An 18,527-nucleotide genomic window follows, 5' to 3' on the forward strand; every position below is an offset into this window, starting at 1 on the left:
TGAAACACCTCCATTTTACAAGGTTCATGTATTTTCCAGCAAGGTACCACGGAGAAGATAATTAGCTAATTTACAATTAGCTACAACAGAATTCGTAATCGCTTCCCCTGTGGAAAGGGCTGTAATCATCATCACGGAGCTGTAGGACTGCTGTGAAAATGGCAGTAGGAGTGTGCAGCCCAGGCCCCAGGAAATGCCCTGCTTTTAGCCTATTGATCCGCCTGATTAGCACGGGGTGAGGGGAGCGGCGGGGCACTCCGGCTGTTTGAGCCTGCAGCTTAGAGTTCACAGCCGGACCTCAATCCAAACTTTGACAACATTCAGGGCTTGCAGCTCACCCCTCTGCTCTGTAGCTCCTTCTTTGGATACCACGATTGTCTGACACACCCCATGTTTATAGCTCCTCTGTGGATTTGGCACATCCCCAACCCTAGTGTATGGCTGTGTGGTCCATCCCTCCCTGATGGACACCCTTAGTGCCATTGCCTCTCCCCTTTCCATCAATGGACTGATCAGGAAAGTGGGCAAGGAAGATCCACGCTGCCTCTTGCTTCCTCTGTGGTCGATGTGCCCCTCAGTCCCATGTAGTGGCATTTTGTTCTTACTCACACCTGCATGGCAAATGTCTCCAGGCTGCTCCTTTGCTCCTTCATGGTGCCAAGGAGACAAGCCCAAAGGCCTTCCCAGTGCCTGGGCCAGGGCTCTGCAGCTGGTCCCTCACTGTGTGTGCAAGCAGTGTTTGGGGAGGAGGGAAACGGCAGCAGGGACAAATAATTATTAGCTATACAAATAATGGAATTAATTAGCATCTGCTTTCTGAAACGAAGCCATGCAGCAACCTGGTCGTGATGCTTAGAAAGCCAAAGGCATTGAGTAATATTAGAGAACTGCTCTGGTGAATACCATGCTCCCACAGAAGACGTGTGTTCCCATACAGAAATACACAAATGTGAGGTTTGCTCTTGCATGGAGAGGCACACACACCATCCATCTGTGATGCCCTAGCAATGAACTCATGATAAAATAGGGATGCTCGTAGGTTTTAGAATGAGAGGTTTGATGGTTGGAAGGGACCGTAGTGATCTTCTGGTTCACCCTCCTTATTAGCCCGGGCCACAGAGGTGGTGGATCTGTCCCTCTTTATTTCCAAGGCCTTGGATGTGATGTTCTAGATGGTAAAACCGGCTTATGCTTTCCTGATACAGGGATTCAACCTCTTTGTTTTGCATGAGGAATACGAGAACACAAGTGTATTTATATACTCTTATCTAAATGTACCCCCACGCGCACACATACATTAGCGAGAGCTATCTGGATAAACACAAACCTGTGTCATGTCTCTCTGAGAGTGACCCTAATTTTCCCCCAGTCCCTCCACAATTGCTGTGATTCTTGTTCTTGTCCTTTTGCTCCGCAGAGGGTCAAACATCCTGCATCTCATTGTCCCTTCTGTCTCTTTAATTAGTGCCCGTCCTCCCCCTTCTCCCCCCCGCTCCAGTGTCCCCCCTTCCCATCTCCTCTCGGCACTTGGTTTGCAGTGCTCTATTATTTCACCTTTCACGCATGCCATCTCCTTCGCCTGGGCCTGTCTGACACCTCTGCCTTACGCTTATCATAAAAACATAACATTTAAATACAAATAGAACAGGGAATAATTTAACCCCTATTTGCACTGGAGAAGGTGCTGAGGCTTCGTATAAACACAGCTGGGGAGATTTATAGAGAGTGTATATTTATCTGACAAGTTACATTTCTTCACCGCCGCGCCTTGCAGCCAGTTTGTCCTGATCTGAGCAAGCCCCTGTGGCTAGCAGAGTGGCCAGGAAAAGGCATAGTCTAGTTTTGGGGGAATATTGGAAATGTCACCAAGGGGACACCTCTGAAGTCTTGCGATTGCTGAAGCCTTTCTCTCCCTGCCTGTCTTCCTGGGAGGAAAAGGGAGTGCTGGCTCCTCTGGTCACTGTGGTTTGTTTATGGCAAAAAGGGGCAATTAGATGAATTTAGTTTCCAATATTATGGGGGTGCCTCAGGTCGCTCATGGTGATAGTCTCTTTGGCTCTTCTGGGCAAGATTGCACAGAGGAATAACCATTCACAGTTATTTCCCTGGGCCAAATAAACGTGATGGATTTAGGTTGTTGGAAAAGACTGATAATAGGTTTAACACTAATGAAAGAAAACAAAAATGTAGGGAGAAGAGGCTTACACGAACGCCACACTGAGCCCCTAGACTGCTGCTGGAAAGGGCTGCCCTTACAGAGAGGCTAGCGAGGTTTCTTCCACAACATGTTTTGTCTGGGACCTGGCAGAGCAGCACGCGGGGGCACTCAGGATGTGAGAGGCTCACACAAGCACATTAGGGGGATAAACTCATTAGCCAAGATTGGGAACGTGCTGAATTGGCCCAGCTGCTGCCCTTCCCCCCCTCTCTTCCCACCCTGGGCATGCGAGGGATGCTGTTAAAACGTGCTGCCGAGCACCCTGGCAGGGCTGGGACGTGAAAGGTAAACGCAGCACTTTGTTAGAAGAACCTCTCCGAGAAAAAAAAAGCGTGTTAAACTGACTCATTTTTTATCAGCCGAGTGTGTGATCGTGTAGATTTCTGAGGTGGCAGGTGTGACAAATGATTCCCCTGATGGCCCAAGGCACGGTTTTTCAGGAGGAAGAGAGGACGCTGATCAGGAGATGGGGCTGGAGGTGGTGTCCAGGCGGTGCTGGACACCTCGGGGGGTCCCTTTGGGCCACCTGCCCTGCAGCAGCTGGGCCAGCAGCTGCTGGGCAAGGTAGTCCTCGCCCTCGGCAGAGCTTTTTCATGGTGGTCTGATGGCCACCTTGTGGGCAGCTCACAAAGCACTGCTTCTCCTGCCAGCCAGCTCCGGAGATAGCCATCACCCCTCCTGGTGTCCTGCAAATACATAGAAAAGGGGAGTAAAATAAAATAAAATATAAAATTAAGCGTTTCCTAACATACCTGGTTTAAGCTTTGCATAAACTAAACCAGACAAGGCAGTTTCAGGCCAGTTCCACACTAGAGAGTTTTGCTGACAGAGGGATGTGATTTTTTTTTTTAATGATACATTTCTATTAGCAAAAAGCCTGGTGAAAATACAGTTGCAGAGCTATAGGAGTGCTTTTGCTGATGCAGCTTATTTCAAACAGGGAAAATTGTATAGCGTACAATATAACAGACACTTCCTCTGTGCGGGAAGTATTTACTAGACACAAACTCCCTTGGCAAAGCCCTTTGCCAGTGGTGTTCCCAGCTCACTCACACCCCTCTGCTCCCATCTTCTAGGACAGCTGTTCTCACTTCGCAGGTGGGTTTTCCTCAGGTATCTGGACAACCCTTGGAGTTTGGACTCAGCTCTTTCTCCAAGGCTTTGTCTTTCCGTATCCTAAAATACACCCCACAGCACACACTCAGCATCAGTTGACACTTTATACCTCACCTTTGAGAGTCTCTTTTGCACATCAGCTTAGCCATCAAGTAAAGTGATTTCTGCTGGGACTTACGAAGTGTTCCCTGAAAATGGTAGTTAGGTCATGCAGAAGAGATGTTGCTAAAGCTAAATTCCCACCTGGCTCCCCATCATTTGGTTACTTGACTGAGAAATGTCATTGGTTCATCACAGGCCAAGGAAAGCCAAGGAGGTCCTTCAGGCCCTCAGGGATGTGATCTGTAGGGAGCATTTTGACTATTTAGTTCATTCTTTGCCTTTACTGGATTGAAATTACTCAAATTCTTTCTAAAAATACTGGGCAAATCACTGACAAGTACATTTGGTGGAAAAAATATCTTGTGATTATACAGGTTCCCCAATTTTGTTCCTTGAGGTTTACCATCCATTCACCCCGCTTAATCACCAATGCCATTCTACCTCCTGGATGAAGTGAGGAACAAAAGACATCCTGAAAATTAACCTTTACAATGTCCAAAGCAGCTTCTCTTGAGGTAGGGACAACATACACAGGACAAGTCAGGGCTTTGTGCATCATTAAAGCCTCAACTTTGTGTTGCCAGCAAAGACCTCAAAGAATCTCTTTGCCTAATCAATGCCAACATAAAGTAGGCATATTTCTTGCTTTAAACATATCTATCAGAAGGTTATTCCTGGTTTTTCTCTTCTATCAGAAAAGCACACATACCCTCCTCAACCTATTTTTCCTGCCATTTCAGCAGCCTAACTGAAAGCAACATAACTCCTTGTTTTCTGCGGGCAGTGCACTCTTGGTTCACGTGGATAACTCCACTGCAGGACTGAAAGCTCCTAATATCCTCAGCAGATATCAACTGCATGAAAAATTATCCTCATCCAAGGCTATAGAGTAATTTGCCAATTTGCAGGTGCATCTTGGAGAGGGGAATTTTGATCAAACACTGGTTGAAGCAGAACAGATTGTCTACACCAATGATTTCTCAGTGAACAAAAGTGACATAAATCACCCAATTAGTCAGCCAGAAAAGATATGTTGCAAACCAATGTTTTGTTCAGCTTTAGGTTAATATGTGCATTAAAAATAAATAAATAAAAATTCAAAATATTTTTTTATTTATTTACATATATTTATTCAAATTGGTTACATCTGCTCTGTAAACTGCTCTGAAAAAAAAATCTTGGTTCACCCATTTACATAGCGTTTAATGAATGATAAATAAGACATTTATGAATCATGTGCAAATGGCCTGTTTACATACAAGATGTAAACTATGTAAATTTCTCTCTCTTTTTTTTTTTTTTTTCTTTCATGGAGTAATGGTAGTAGTCTCTAAATATAAACCTGATTTATAGGCATCCCTCAGAGCCTCCTGAGACCTTTCTACCAACTCAGTAGCCATTGGTTTGGTCTGTTTTCACAAATATTTTCTCAAGGTGTTTTGTTCTGGACTGAAGCTCTCCATACTTGATATAAGTCCAAGTATAAATAGTCCTCTTCGTTCAAAATACAGTTATCTGTCAGCAGACCACATCCTGCTTTGACATGAAACATCACCTTCTTGAGAAAACTCAGATATTAGCATTCATATAAGTTAATTTTATGTTTCAAGAAACAATATATGTTTCAAAAACTTTAGGTTTATTTCAAATTAACTTCATATATACTATATATCTATATATCTATATATATATATATATATATATATATATATAAATGCATCCAAACCTGTAGGTATGTGAGTGGGTATGAACAACAAATCTCAATTTACTGGCTGTGGCTTCAGCTATATCCTGATTCAAAACAGCTTATATTAAACATTTTTTTCCTGCGACTTATTTAGTATTGCGAGGGCTACTAATTTATGTTGTTTTTCAGTTGGACTTTATTTATGTATGCTATCTTTATCCACATTTCACTTGGGTGGCAGTCTGAGCAATGTTGTCATTTCAGTTACTGCAAGCTGACTGCAAAAATTGATCAGAAAAAGCTGATTTGGAAGACTTCAGTGCCTAGATTTTGAGAAGCAGTTAAAACATTTTAGATATTTCTGGAGTTTGGGAGTTTTTTTCCTTCTTCTTTGAAATTGTCAAATTATTTTCAAGTACTCACTGAAAGTCAGATGTTATTAAGGTGTTTTGAGCAAGGCACCTGAAATGACTAGCAGCTTCTGAAATATGTCACCTCAATGAAATCACTGTTTCTTCTGCATGTGATACTGAGCTATCTTGGCTTTTGCATCCCTCCCGAAATATGGTAAGCATCTCTTTATTTTGTTCCAGAAGACAGAAAACTCTTCGTGGGCATGCTCAATAAGCAGCAGTCAGAAGATGACGTACGCAGGCTATTCGAGGCATTTGGCAACATTGAGGAGTGCACAATCCTTCGGGGACCCGATGGCAACAGCAAAGGTAAGACAATGGCTTATGGCACACTATGGCTTTAGCACTGAGCTAGACCCAGTCTTGGTGTATATATAATTTCCTGGCACGACAAAGTCACTAGGTGGCTGCCAGGTCAGCACCTCTTACATTAGGAAGGGTCACGTTTGCCACAGGAGGCCATTTCTTTGCTGGTTGCTGCCTTCTTTTGCATGACAACAAAGAGCTGATTGCAGCTAAAAACACCCCCTCCACAACAAGCTATGTCTGGCCACATGCAAGCTGTTGCCTATTGCTGTTTGCTTGCAGGGCAGAACCTCCCCTCTGAATGCAAAACCTTTACATTTGCTCAAGATCTGCTCTCCCCACCAGCCCTAGGAAAGTTGGGAGTTTCTTCCCCCGCTGAGCAGGCTTATTCTTTCCTTAAACAAAGCTGTATTTTCTGTTTTACATCCTTACTCACCAGCTCTACCACTGCCTCTGCTTATTTCTCATCCACCAGCCCCAAGTCTTCTTCTTCTGTTGTTGGTTCTTGCTTAGTTATGCACCAACCAGTGACCATTATTTCAAGGATACAGGATCTGATGTAAATATTACACTCAGTAGGTATTTGCTGCTTGAAACGTGTCAATGCCTAATTGCAAAACTAGGTGTCTTACCTCCTTCTGCCACTTTTTTGGCATCCTTCATTACCTGGATAGCACAAGGAAACCTTTTCTATAGTCCAGGTAGAAGAATGAGACTTCTCTGTTGAACATAAGGGTCGTTTTTTTTCCCCCATCACTTTCTAGACAAAGTAACTTCAATTTGAATAGGAAGCCCTCTTCTCTTGACAGTATAATGTGTCCATTAAATATTGATCTGCATATAATACATCATAAACTGTGCTGGAATGTGCAGTACCAGGGAAGACACCAGTCTTGCTGATGCAGTTCATATCTCACTGGATATTTTGACATGTGACAACATCAACCAGCATATTTTTGCAACAGGGAGGTGAAAAATCCAAATCACAGTGATACACTGGAGAAAGATACTGCTATTCTGTAAAATCACTGCTAGCCAAGAAAGACTTCACTCTGGCATTATAGGGCAGTATTTTGATGTATGTCAGCAAAGCCCAGTCTTCCTGACACAAATGGCTGAAAATAAACTGTGGGCAACTTCCTTTGATTTTATGGCTACTTTAGTTTCATGACACCCAAAGGTTTGATTCACCAAGAAGAGTTTCAACCATCATAAATGGCAGGCAGTTCAGCACTCCCTTCAGTGAACAAATCAGTAAATTGGGGAAAAGCAAAAAAAAAAAAAGTCTATCTGCCTCCACCTGGAATTGTACAGAACAAAATCTATGACAAAGGAGCTAAACAGAGTAATAATAAAGGCAATAATGTCTGAGATCTGTAGGAAACAGGTTCCAAAGGAGATCCAACCCCCAAACTTGTATTCATTCTTGCTCTCTCTTTTTTTTCTTAAACAATTTCATTATGAGTCTGAATCTGAGTGGCAGCTCCATATTGCTAACCAGTTTAATTATTAGTGTTAGCAGGCTGCAGTCTCAGGCTTGCATTTCACTGAGATGTTCAGGATCAATACTGAGCCTTGACGGAGTTAATATTACCAGCTTCCATTTGCAGGTGCTATTTACTGAGAATGTGAAGCTCCCGATTTCCACACACACAGATACATACACACACAGAGCATTCAATCCCGCAGAAAACTTAAGGGTAGTGCCCTTATCTTAGGAGACAGTCAGGCGAGCCACAACTCCCACAAACTTATTCCCAGTCTGTAATGTTTTCCATCTGCTAGAAACCAACGTGACACATGCTGCTTGTGAGCTACTTATTTTGGGTAAAACCCATAAGGCATAAATTCCACCTAAATTGAGTTTTAGGCAGATTAACTAAATGCATAGACTTCAATCCTAGCAAACCCATTACATGAAGCCTCACCAGGCATCCCTGTGATGAGTGAGCTTCCAAGATACCTCAATGAAAGCAGTGCTTGGAGGAGGTAGGTCCCAGCTTCTCAGTGAATAGCACCACAGCCCTGTCATAGCCGGAAAGGCATCTGAGCCTTTCCTGAAGCCATGCAGGCTCCATCTCCTGCATGAGTCACCCAGGGTCAAACACAACAGTTACTGGAGCATGCAACTCGGTGGCAGGAGAGCTGGGACCAGGACGTTTCTCTGCCTTAAGGGAAGTGCGGAGTCTGTTTGTCCTGGAAGGTATGAAAGAGGAATGAGCCTGCCTGTATCTCTCTGGGTAAAGCTCACCCATGTGCATCCAGGAGTGCAGGAGTACTGAGGTGAGGAAGCCAGAGTGAGGTGGGATCCAATTTAGTAATCCAGCAGGACCCGCAGGATTGCAGCTGCCTGGACAGCCTCTTGGTGTTGATTTGTTTGTTTGTTAATTCTGCAGTTGTCTACTTCAGCAACTCAGAAAGCAAAGATTTCCCACAACACCAGAAGTCCCTCAAGAGGAGTCTTATACCCTCTGCAGTCATAACCTTAGGCTCTGACTCTGCAGTCTCCTCCATTCTTGCAGGAGAGCTGACAAGACAGTCAGAGCAGCCCTTCCAGCTCTATAATCCTGAAATAGGGAAAGAAAAAAACGTATGAGCACATGTATCTCTCTGTTCAGCACAGGTTATATATCTCTCTGTGTGTCAAAATCCCTTCAAACTCCACAGCTGCTCCTGTCACGGGGACACTGTTGTTTTGAAGAGTGGTATGACTCGTGTCCTCGTCTCATGAGATCCTGGAGATCACCTCAATTGTGGTGACAAGGGGCAGAAAGAAGATTATGTACACATTTGGTGTTCTGTTCAGAAGCCATCCCTCTGAACACGCAAAGGCATCAAAATGTTAGGCTGTCTGCTATTGGCTTGCCACCATACACAGGTGAAAGCTGAGTTATCACTTGTCTTTCTACCTGAAATCTTATCAGAAGCAATGGAGGGATCTCATTAGCATCTCAGGTATTAAACAAGATAAACTCCTCCTGCTCTCTTCATTCCCATCTTTATCCAGCTCTATTCATCCGCCAGGTTCCTCAGCACAGGGGTAAATTCCACCTGAAGAGAGTCCTCAACATGACAGCAACACTGAAGCCAAAATTCCTGCTCTAAATACAATGGGCGACTGAAGCTGGAAAGCTTTTGTATATTTGCTAATCAGCGTGTTCTTTTTAGAGGCAGAAAGTACAAAAGAATCTCTGCAAATAATTAAACACCCTAATTCTGGATTATCTCTGATTAATGAAGAGGAAGGTGCAGTATCTCAGGAGCCCGGGAATGCTAGGCTGCGATTATGTCATAATTGATCCCTATTGTTTCCAGCTGAAGTTTATCAATCTCATTTTCTCATGACTGTCTCCTCTCAGCTCCTTATAAATTAGATCCAACTATTAGGAGCAATTGCTATGCTTTTCCTGAAACACAGTCTGAGCACAATGGTAAGGGAGGAATGCAAAGTGAGGGGCTCCTATCTGTAAGCTATTTTAGTGTGTGTTCTTTTTAGAAGGGGCTACTATTGTTTTCTTTGATTCCACCTCTGCCAGCCTGTAGGGATGATTATAGGGACTTTTGCAGCTCATTCTTGTAGCTTGCAAGTGAGGTGTTTTAGCACTGCAGTTTCCACCATGCACTGTATGGATCTGTGAGGGTGTGCTGACCTTCTGAAGATGCTACAAAGGGAATAAAGGACAGCTGTCCCATTGTTAGGGCTGGCATCCCTGGCGCAGTGATCTGCACCCCTTCAGGGAAACAACTGGGGCTTTGCAAATTGATTAAAAGCTCAAAAGTCTTTAGTAGTAATAGAAGGGGATAGAAGCCAGAACTTCTCAGATCTCTTCCAATCTGTTCCAAAAACCGCCTTAGCATATGGAAATTACTCTTCTTCTCTCTGAGTCAGTTTGCTTGTAGCTAAGAGTGTTAGCAATACTTTCCCCCACTCTAGTGGTGCATGTGACCCTTTGAAGTGTTGATCATTTCTGCACTCCAGCACATATTCATAAATGCACCTCTGTGACCTAAAACCTTATGTAAGAGTTCAGGCAGTGTGAAATTCCTCACGTGGCAGTGCAGGCCAGAGAAGCACTGCCTGCATGTCTCTGATGTCCACAGGAAAGCACCCATAGAGGCACTGGCTCTGCAAATTGTGATATGATAGTCACTGTAAAAGACTGATTCAGATCTCACTGGTAGCAAGATGGCAGTCATCACATATAGATCTGTCCCATCCTTACTTTTTTTTTTATATATATATTTGGAGCCTGGACAAGCACTGAGCAGTCTGTGTAATGGAGCTGTACCAGGCAGTGATTCAAGACAGGTACCTTGTGTGTTTGGATCAAGCAGAATGCCTCTCTACAGCTGGCCTTTGGTTGCTTGTAACAAGCACATGCAGCTGTCTCTTGACTCTCACAAAACTCCTCACTGTTTCCCATAACACCAGAGGGAGGAGCCTTCAGCATTATGTCTAACACTAATAAAAGAAAAATCATCTTCACTGCATAAATTATGAAATTGCACACTACTGGCATTGGAAGCTATGGAGGTCAGAAGATAAGTGGATTCAAAAAGTACTTGCCAAGTTTGGGTCCACCAGTGCCCACTGCAGGCAGCGTAAGACTTTGTGATGCAGATATGTTTAATGGCTGGGATTTGGGAAGGAATAACTAATTTGCTATACTTCCTCCACTGGTTTCTTTATTGCCAGTTCTGAGGACAGGACACTTAGCTAGACAGACTGTCGTTGGTACCCCTGCAACCCTTCTAATGTTCTTTTTCCTCTTCTAGGGTGTGCATTTGTGAAATACTCTTCACATGCGGAGGCCCAAGCAGCTATCAATGCCTTGCATGGCAGCCAGACAATGCCGGTGAGTAGCTCTGTAACATGGCACATGAAGGTCGGTCCAGGCTTTGCTGCACTGTGGCCTGATGGAGAAGGAAGGGTTATTTATCTATGCTTTGCTACTCATCTTCTGGGAAGGATGACTTAGGCATGTGGGACCTTGGGTGTGTTTAACTCATCGGAGGAAAGGCCAGGATCACACTGTCATTTCATCACACCTGCACAGAACTCCAAGGGGTGCTGTGTTCCATCACCAGCAGTTTTGATGCACTGAAAAAAAGACATGGTTCATAGAGGTCAAAAACATTGGGTCAAATTCACCATGAGCTCAAACATTTAAGTTTCAGAGGAATGAATCAAAGACAAACTGGTGTCTAAAGACTTTTGTTTTCCCTCTCCAAAGAGCGCCTTCTTCTATATGAAGGATAAAGAACTTTTTGCCAAAATTGAGCAGAAAGCAGCATGCTCACATGGTAGCACTACAAGCTAGAGACACATCACACACCATGATGTGCACTATCACTGCCTTTCTGCTGCTAAAGTGCTTGCCTGGGCATAAATGTGGTCCCCTTACATCCAGCTTTCGAGAGAAAGTCAGACACTTCTGAATCTTCCAGGAAATGTTTGAGGTATCATTCTGCTTGGACTAATACAACGTTTCCAAGCTGATAGTCCAGGGAAGTGGAAATTAAAATCGAAATGTGTTTTCTATGCAAAACAATACTTGTACACCACCATGCAGACCTGGAGGAATGTAAGGCATTCCATTATCAGCACAGAAAGGCAATCTGGTCCAATATGTTTTGGTTTATTATAATAGTATATTATTTTTATTACTAATTATTCACAGTGTAAATAAGGAAAGGCTAAGAAACATGCTGAAGGCTTGTAAAAGATACAGGGAATCTCAATATTCAATATTTAAGATTATAAAATCTCCCTTTCAATAAGAACCTCTGATCTCAATTCACAAGTTTATCCAAATAATTTTAAAATGGGCCTGGCAGATTGTCTCTGGGTCTGTGTAGGGATGAAAGTGGGAAGTTTGTCACAGGAAGAGGTTTCTAGTAGTAGCAAATAATCAAGATCTTGTTTTTTAGAACTCAAGATCAGACAAGTCAGATTAGAAAACGGTAAGTGTTTACCGGTGAGGTTATTAAAAGGTGGGATCTCCATTTTTTGAATGATTACAATCAAGACTGGGAGACTCTTCCTAGGAGATTCCTTCTAACAGAACCACATGCTGGGCTTGATGCTGGCATCACACAGTGAAATATTGTGGACATCTTTCCTGAGCAAGGCTGAAGAGGTATTTGAATGTCTTTAAAACTTTGACCTAAAGGGATAGCATCTATAGACTGACACAAGGAATTGCAGTTCCACAAGATGTGGTACCACTAAAAGGTGTAATAAGGTCAGTTCCAGACCCAAAAAGCTTAGAAACTTGGGTGACACTGAGATGAAGACAGGGAAGAAAACAAGCAAAACACAAGGAGTGATTAAGATTTTATCTAGACCTACTATATCTAAAATATCTTCATTCTACCTATTTCAACACTCTTTATATAAGAAAAAATATTCCTCTCTTTACCACCTCATAGCAAGTTTTGGTTCATCCTGCTGAAGCCAACTGAACTTAAGATGTGCAAAATAATGAAGAATTTGCCCGTTTCATCAGTCAGATTTTTATGGGACCATTTTTCTTGTTGATTTATTTGACTGAAATACCTGTTTTATAAATGTTCTTGAATAACCACATCTCTGGTTATCTGAGAAAACTTTGTACTTTCACCCTCACTAGATACATCCTAAATTCAAACGTCCATGACTTGACAACTTTCCATGAATTGGCTGAATCTCAGCGGTACTCCATATAAAAACCGTTAGTCCACAGAAATGCAAGGAGAAAATTATGAGCTTAGTCTTCATTTTGAGCCAAATTACGTGGCAGTGCCTCGTATCTCCCTTGAGCTATGAGCAGTCACACAGGCAGTTACCATGGCTCAGCAGACTAGTGAGGACCTGTCAAGAGACTTGCCACTTGATCAAGACATTGAGCACACACTGCTTTTCCCAGAGGGCCTCAAAATACTTCGGACACTTTGAAAGAAATGGGCCAAATTCTGCAAATGAGCTCTGTCCCAATTCTCCTTTTCATGGTGCTTCAGGGTGCACTGCATCTTTCAGGGCTTGGATGTTCACAGAGAAATGCAGCCACCTCGTGGTGAGATGACGATGTAGCCCTCGTCCTTGGAAAGGAGGGGTGCGTTGCTGCCATCTTCCTTCAGCTCCCCCTCCCAATTCTTTCACCATTAGGACTGGCCTCGTTTGTCCAGCTGCGATGCCAACTCAAAGTTGTTCCTGTGGTTCAGCCAATTTAAATGTCTCTTGCCTTGTCCTCGTGTACTACCAACGGGGCATCCATCATCATTCTTGTCAGGTCTCGAGCCATTCGTTCGTGCAGCAGACTCCTGTTTCTCCACAGCTGTCAGGATTATTGCTCTGCTGTGACTTCCTGTTCACACAACATATGTTGCCTAATAGTTTCAAAAGGCAACTTTCTTTTATGAAAGTTTTTTTTTATTAACCTTTCCTTGGACAGGTGCCTGACTGCCATCCGTCACAAGCCCACTTCTCCATGCGAGGCTCTTTTTTCTCCAAAGGGCTCACCAAGCATGTCTACAACTTTCAAATTTTCACACAAAGCAATTGCATTGAGAAATAACTTTCCTAAAATGCCTTACTCCTGAGCAAGCCCGAAGTTCCCTCTGTATTTTAGAGCACCAGCCAAGAGTACTTTCTGGAGGCCTTTTAGAATTGTCTGTCAGCTTTAGGATAGAGTTTACTTAACCTTCATGTCGTCCTTTGTGAGAGATCATCATTTTCATGTACTTTTGCACATAATTTTTTAACAATGATTTCCCCATTTTACCTTTAGGTCTCTTTGCTTGATTCTCTTTACTTCTTCATCCAAGCCTTGTCCCTAGCAGCCTTATCTACCAACATGAATTCAGCTACTATTTCTATAGTGACAGCTTGCAGATCTGACTTCTCTACTGCAGGACTGACTCCTGTCCAAACTAAAATCTTGGCCTGTCTTTCCAGCATCTCCTAGTGGATGGATGTCTAGCTGTCAGATCAAGCTCACTATGCATAAAGTGGAGTTCTTAAACTTTTCCTCCCAAACCCTGAATCCTCTCTCCTCCGCCTCCATTCTCAATTACTGTGGACAACATTATCATCCTACCTGTCAGTCATGCTCCTACCTAAGCATCATCTTCAGCTTGGTTTTCTCTTTTTCTCCATGTCTTCACATCCGGGCGACAGCCAAATGTTGAGGAGTCATTCTGCACAACACATCTAAGATATGGCCTTGTCCGTCCACCCACGGAGAATAAACTCTCCTCCGTGCTTCATCACTCATACCAAAATTGCAGCAGCCTTTATGCTACCCATAAAGTACACAAGGTTAAATATTATACTACTGTTACATCTCTTTGACTATCTCATCCACCTCAGAATGGCACCTCAGAATTTCTTGTTCTTGTGAATTAATTCCTGAAATTCCTGAAAGGGGTAAAACTACTGTTACCTACATTTTTTGCATAGAAGCAGATAATGTAAGGAGGAATTAAGAATGTAATTCATTTTATTTAGCTTTAACAGCCTGAAAATTTGTAATCTATTACAACTGTTTTCCCACAAAGGACTGAGAGAGAAAGAGAGAGAGAGATTTCTAAAGATTTGTGCATTCTTCCCCTTACTTATCTGTGCTAGGATGAGATAAATCACCTTCTGGGCATGTCTGTCCCTTTAATAAATTATAATGGAAATTCCTTTCATTAATTATAAGGAAGATCTCTGCAATGGCATTAGACTGAATAACTGAGGTGGGACTTGTCTCACCTAACTGAAGACATCTAAAAGTTTAGGAACTGAGATCATGTTGTCTAAGTGCTTGTCATCTAAGTTTCTATTACAATCAATAGGGAGAAATAGATACCTCTGGAGGTATTATATTATACAGAAATAGATCTTGAAACCTGTCAAACCAAAACCCAAATAGAAGTGTGCTTTTCAGCTAATTCTAGGTGTTGGATTCCCATGGTCTGTCGGATACAAAATAGTGGTTAGTCACCTGAAGTGCAACTTAGAATGAAAAAGGACCCTTACTGCTTAAAAACAAAAGCAAAGCCACTTGCTTCCTGCAGATGTCTTGGAGTCTACAATTGCCTTTGCTCCCTGGTGACACACCATTGCCACCTGAAGTCCTTCTGCTCCACTTGCCACTGCCGCGGTAATCTTACTGGAGATTAAGTTCTTCAGTGACTTTATCCGAAATGAGCCATCTACAAATCAGATGTCGATGCTCTTAATTTGGCCTCACTTCAGAGCATGAGTCCTCCCAAATACTTCAGACATCTACCTTAAAATCACCTGACTCAGCTTTGGAGGTATTCGCCTCCCCAGTGAGTGTGCCAAGAGCAAGCAGCTTAGACTGTACACCTAACTTCATGCCTGATGCAAGGGGAGCTGAATCCCATTCTGGGTGTTTGCTGCCCAACTAAAGCAATTTGGAATTCAGGAAGCGGGCATCCCCTCATCAGAGTCCTCTGATACCTGATCCATTGACTGTATTTTGAACTTGCCTAACACTCCAACTGTCAACACTATGTTCTTTCTATATCTCTTTTCCTTCATTAGTTTTTTAAAACTGTTAAGACATACAGAATGCTATAAGGTGGCTTCCCTCATTACACAGACCAAGTAATCTTTTGTTTAGTTATAGAAGTTTCTGCACCAAGTTGGTCAAACTGCAGCATTTCTTCTGCATCCAGGAAATATCATCCCAGGTCTATCTATGCCTGGCTGAAAATCTTCCATGAAAATTACTTTTCATATGGAATCTTCGGTTTTGTGAAAAGAAAGGAAAATGTGAGACTTGGATACAAGCACTGAACAGATGTCTGCTTTACAGAGAGAGATTCAAATTAAGTTGAACTTCAAAAAAAATTTGCAACCCCAAACTTTGCTAACCTGGGGACTTCCGTTTCCACATCTTCTGTGCAACTCCAATCTGCACTAATAGGAAAAATGATTTCAGATGTCTTCTCAGTAGCCACCTGTATCAAATTGGTGATTTGATAGAGTTGGACTCAATGATGCCTGTGGGTCCCTTCCAACTCAGGATATTGTATGACTCTATGAAATCATGCAATTTTTACTCTGTGTTGTTAGGCTACAGACAAATTGGATCTCTAATTACTATATTTAATATTTTTTTTAATTACTCTACAAATAGGAAGGACACAACACCAAGAACAATGTTGACTTTCACCCTCTGCCCACCATATTCCTTGGAAGTTCACCCAGGGCACTGAGATTCTCAACCAAGCATGATTAATAGTCAGATGAAGGGATTCTCTTCTTGCCCTATACAATGTTCAGTCTACCATCTGATACTGTAAGAGACTGTGAAATGAAAAGGTAAAAAAATAAAATAAAATAAAAATGTAGCTTAATGAATTACAAAGTGAGAGTGACTTAAATATGAGATTATCCAAAATTGCCCCAAGAAACAAGTGTCATTGTTGTTATGTGCAGTGGGCCTCTTTCTGACTCATAGGAAATGGGACACCATTTGCCATCCTGGGTTTGGATGCTCAGGTCTCCAATCAAAGAAACCAACCCTGGCTCATATTTATGACCGCTATTATTATTGCTCTGCGTTCCTACAGTGCAGTTAAGGCTTTGCAAAGCATTGTGAAGTTAACTTCAGACACAGCCCCATTACGGAAGCTGGCCGAGCAGCTGTTCTCACCCCCTGTCAACACAGCAGAGGAATATTTAGGTGAATTAGGGAGGGAAGAGAAAGCAATGAGAGTCTGCAGAAGGAGTACTGAGCAGGTGGAGGAAAGAAGGGAAATAGGCCTTCGTGGGCATGATGAAGTTGTAGCCCAGGCGTCTCACTTGCAGAGCGGCGGGGAAGCAGCTTTTATTATGCGTGCACGCTGGCACCAAAGTGCTGAGTCGGCAGAAACTCCCTGGGAGGAGCAGCGTGGCGGCTCCGGTGAGTGGGGGGCCACAATGCCGTAGATCAGCTGAGGTATTTTTAACAATTATTTTTATATAAACAGCTCTGAACTTGAGGAGCTCCATGTAAATGGGAAGCAGTGGGGCTTGTAATTAGATTTGTGTACACTTTCATAAATTGCTGGGAAACATCAAAGCCGTGATAGAAGGCTGTGGTGCACTTTATTTCCTTCTTCTGTTCTTCTGTTAATTGAATGGTTGATGTGTGGATAGGAAGTGTTGGCTTCGCGGAGTACTATTTACAGACCCGCTGACAGCTGCACTGTGAAAATTAACAGGAACAGAGCAGCCTCTGTCACAGCTCTTCCCATGAGGGACTTGCTTCAAATTGGATCATTTCTTTCATAGGAGAAACTTTCCTCATCTCTCCTCCTTTCTTCACAAACACACGCACATCCAGCTGCACAATCCAATTCTCCCTCTGGGCTCATGGCAGCCTTTAGTGCTTGGAAGAAGGGTTTGTCATTTCCATGAAGTTGGGAGAGTTCAACTCCTTCACAACTTGTAGCATGTTACACTTCCAACAAAACGTATCTTCAGGAAATCAACCAAATTAGTCACATAAGCAAAAGTGGGAGCAGGGCGTGTGAAGCCACAGCTTCATGTTTGCATGTCTCACCTCAACAAGAGCAAACTCTTCACCCTCGTAGAGACTCTTATTTGGCTTCCTCTGCGTAACAACTCTGTGGTGATTTTTACCACTGGCTACTATTAGAAATGTGGCTATCATCAGCCCTGCATGGAATTGCTCTGTACTGAGCACCATGCATACCTCTTACAGAATAGTTTCTATGTCCAGTAACTTATCAACCAAGGCCAGGGCTGACATGACTGAATTACATCAAAGTGATGGTCAAACTATAAAACTTCAGTGTCATCACTAATATTCTCATCTACACTTCTCTTAGAGTTAATGTCCCTCACAACTCAGAGGGACATCTGTTGGTCTCAAGTAACTGATGGCTTAGAATAGACAAGAAAAATGGCTGCAAGTAGGTCATATGAATACTCCCTTAAGGGCCCAGACACTAGATGGAAATTAAGAGGAAAAAATTAAAAAAAAAAAAAGGAACAGTGTCTGAGAATGAGCAAGTCTTACAATTAGTAGATTTAGTCAGTTTCTAGTCAAAGTCACAGCAATTCTTGTTCCTGATCCAGCAGAGAGGTAATTTACTAGTGGATTCTTAGGTAACTGCATTTTAATACTTATTTAAGTCTGGAAAATGTAGAATTAAGAAGGCCAAACTTGAAGACATCAGTCCACCACCTCACTTCCCAGGAGTGTCTTCAAAATATCTAGGTAAGAAGCAGAACTTCAGACAAATCCATAATACAAATAGATAACAACTAGACAGACCATGATTCAGAGTATTAATTAACCAACAAAATTTAGTCTCACCTGGATGCCAGCAGGGCTTCCAGTCCTCAGTTAATAAAAGCTACCTTGTGCCAGTCAGCACATGGATGGAGTTGCTGAACCCCTCAGGCTGGCAGGTTAAATAGAAAACTTGGAAAGTCATGAGCTATGTTTTACATGAATACAGAAAGATGAGGTGGAGGGGATTTTCAAAGGTAACTGGTGAAAGTTAATGATTTTGGCATGTAAGTGCCCTCCATGTCTCCCAGCTGAATTTGCCCTAAATTTACTTGCCTGAGGTCACTGAGGTGGAGTGGGCTATCATCACAAGTCTATCTCCTCAAATGTAGAAGGTTGAGGCTTCATTTTACACTGTGATGCTGGAGGAGCTAATGGAAAAGAAT

General features: G+C 42.7%; 1 protein-coding gene across 14 annotated transcripts in view; it reads left to right on the plus strand.

Annotated features, from left to right (window-relative positions):
* Positions 1-18,527, plus strand: part of CELF4 (CUGBP Elav-like family member 4) — a gene marked incomplete at both ends in the record, with an annotated part of 675,766 nt that overhangs the window by 591,448 nt on the left and 65,791 nt on the right. For 7 of the 14 annotated variants that reach the window (XM_084304579.1, XM_084304587.1, XM_084304580.1 and 4 more), the window contains 2 exons: positions 5,717-5,845; positions 10,619-10,698. In XM_084304579.1, the coding sequence (XP_084160705.1) occupies positions 5,717-5,845; positions 10,619-10,698 (209 nt within the window). The remainder of the gene's footprint in view (positions 1-5,716; positions 5,846-10,618; positions 10,699-18,527) is intronic. The other 7 variants (XM_084304585.1, XM_084304589.1, XM_084304582.1 and 4 more) reach the window with 1 other exon arrangement.

This window comes from Netta rufina (genome assembly GCF_964035555.1).
Source record: "Netta rufina genome assembly, chromosome: Z".
Taxonomy (NCBI): Eukaryota; Metazoa; Chordata; class Aves; order Anseriformes; family Anatidae; genus Netta; species Netta rufina.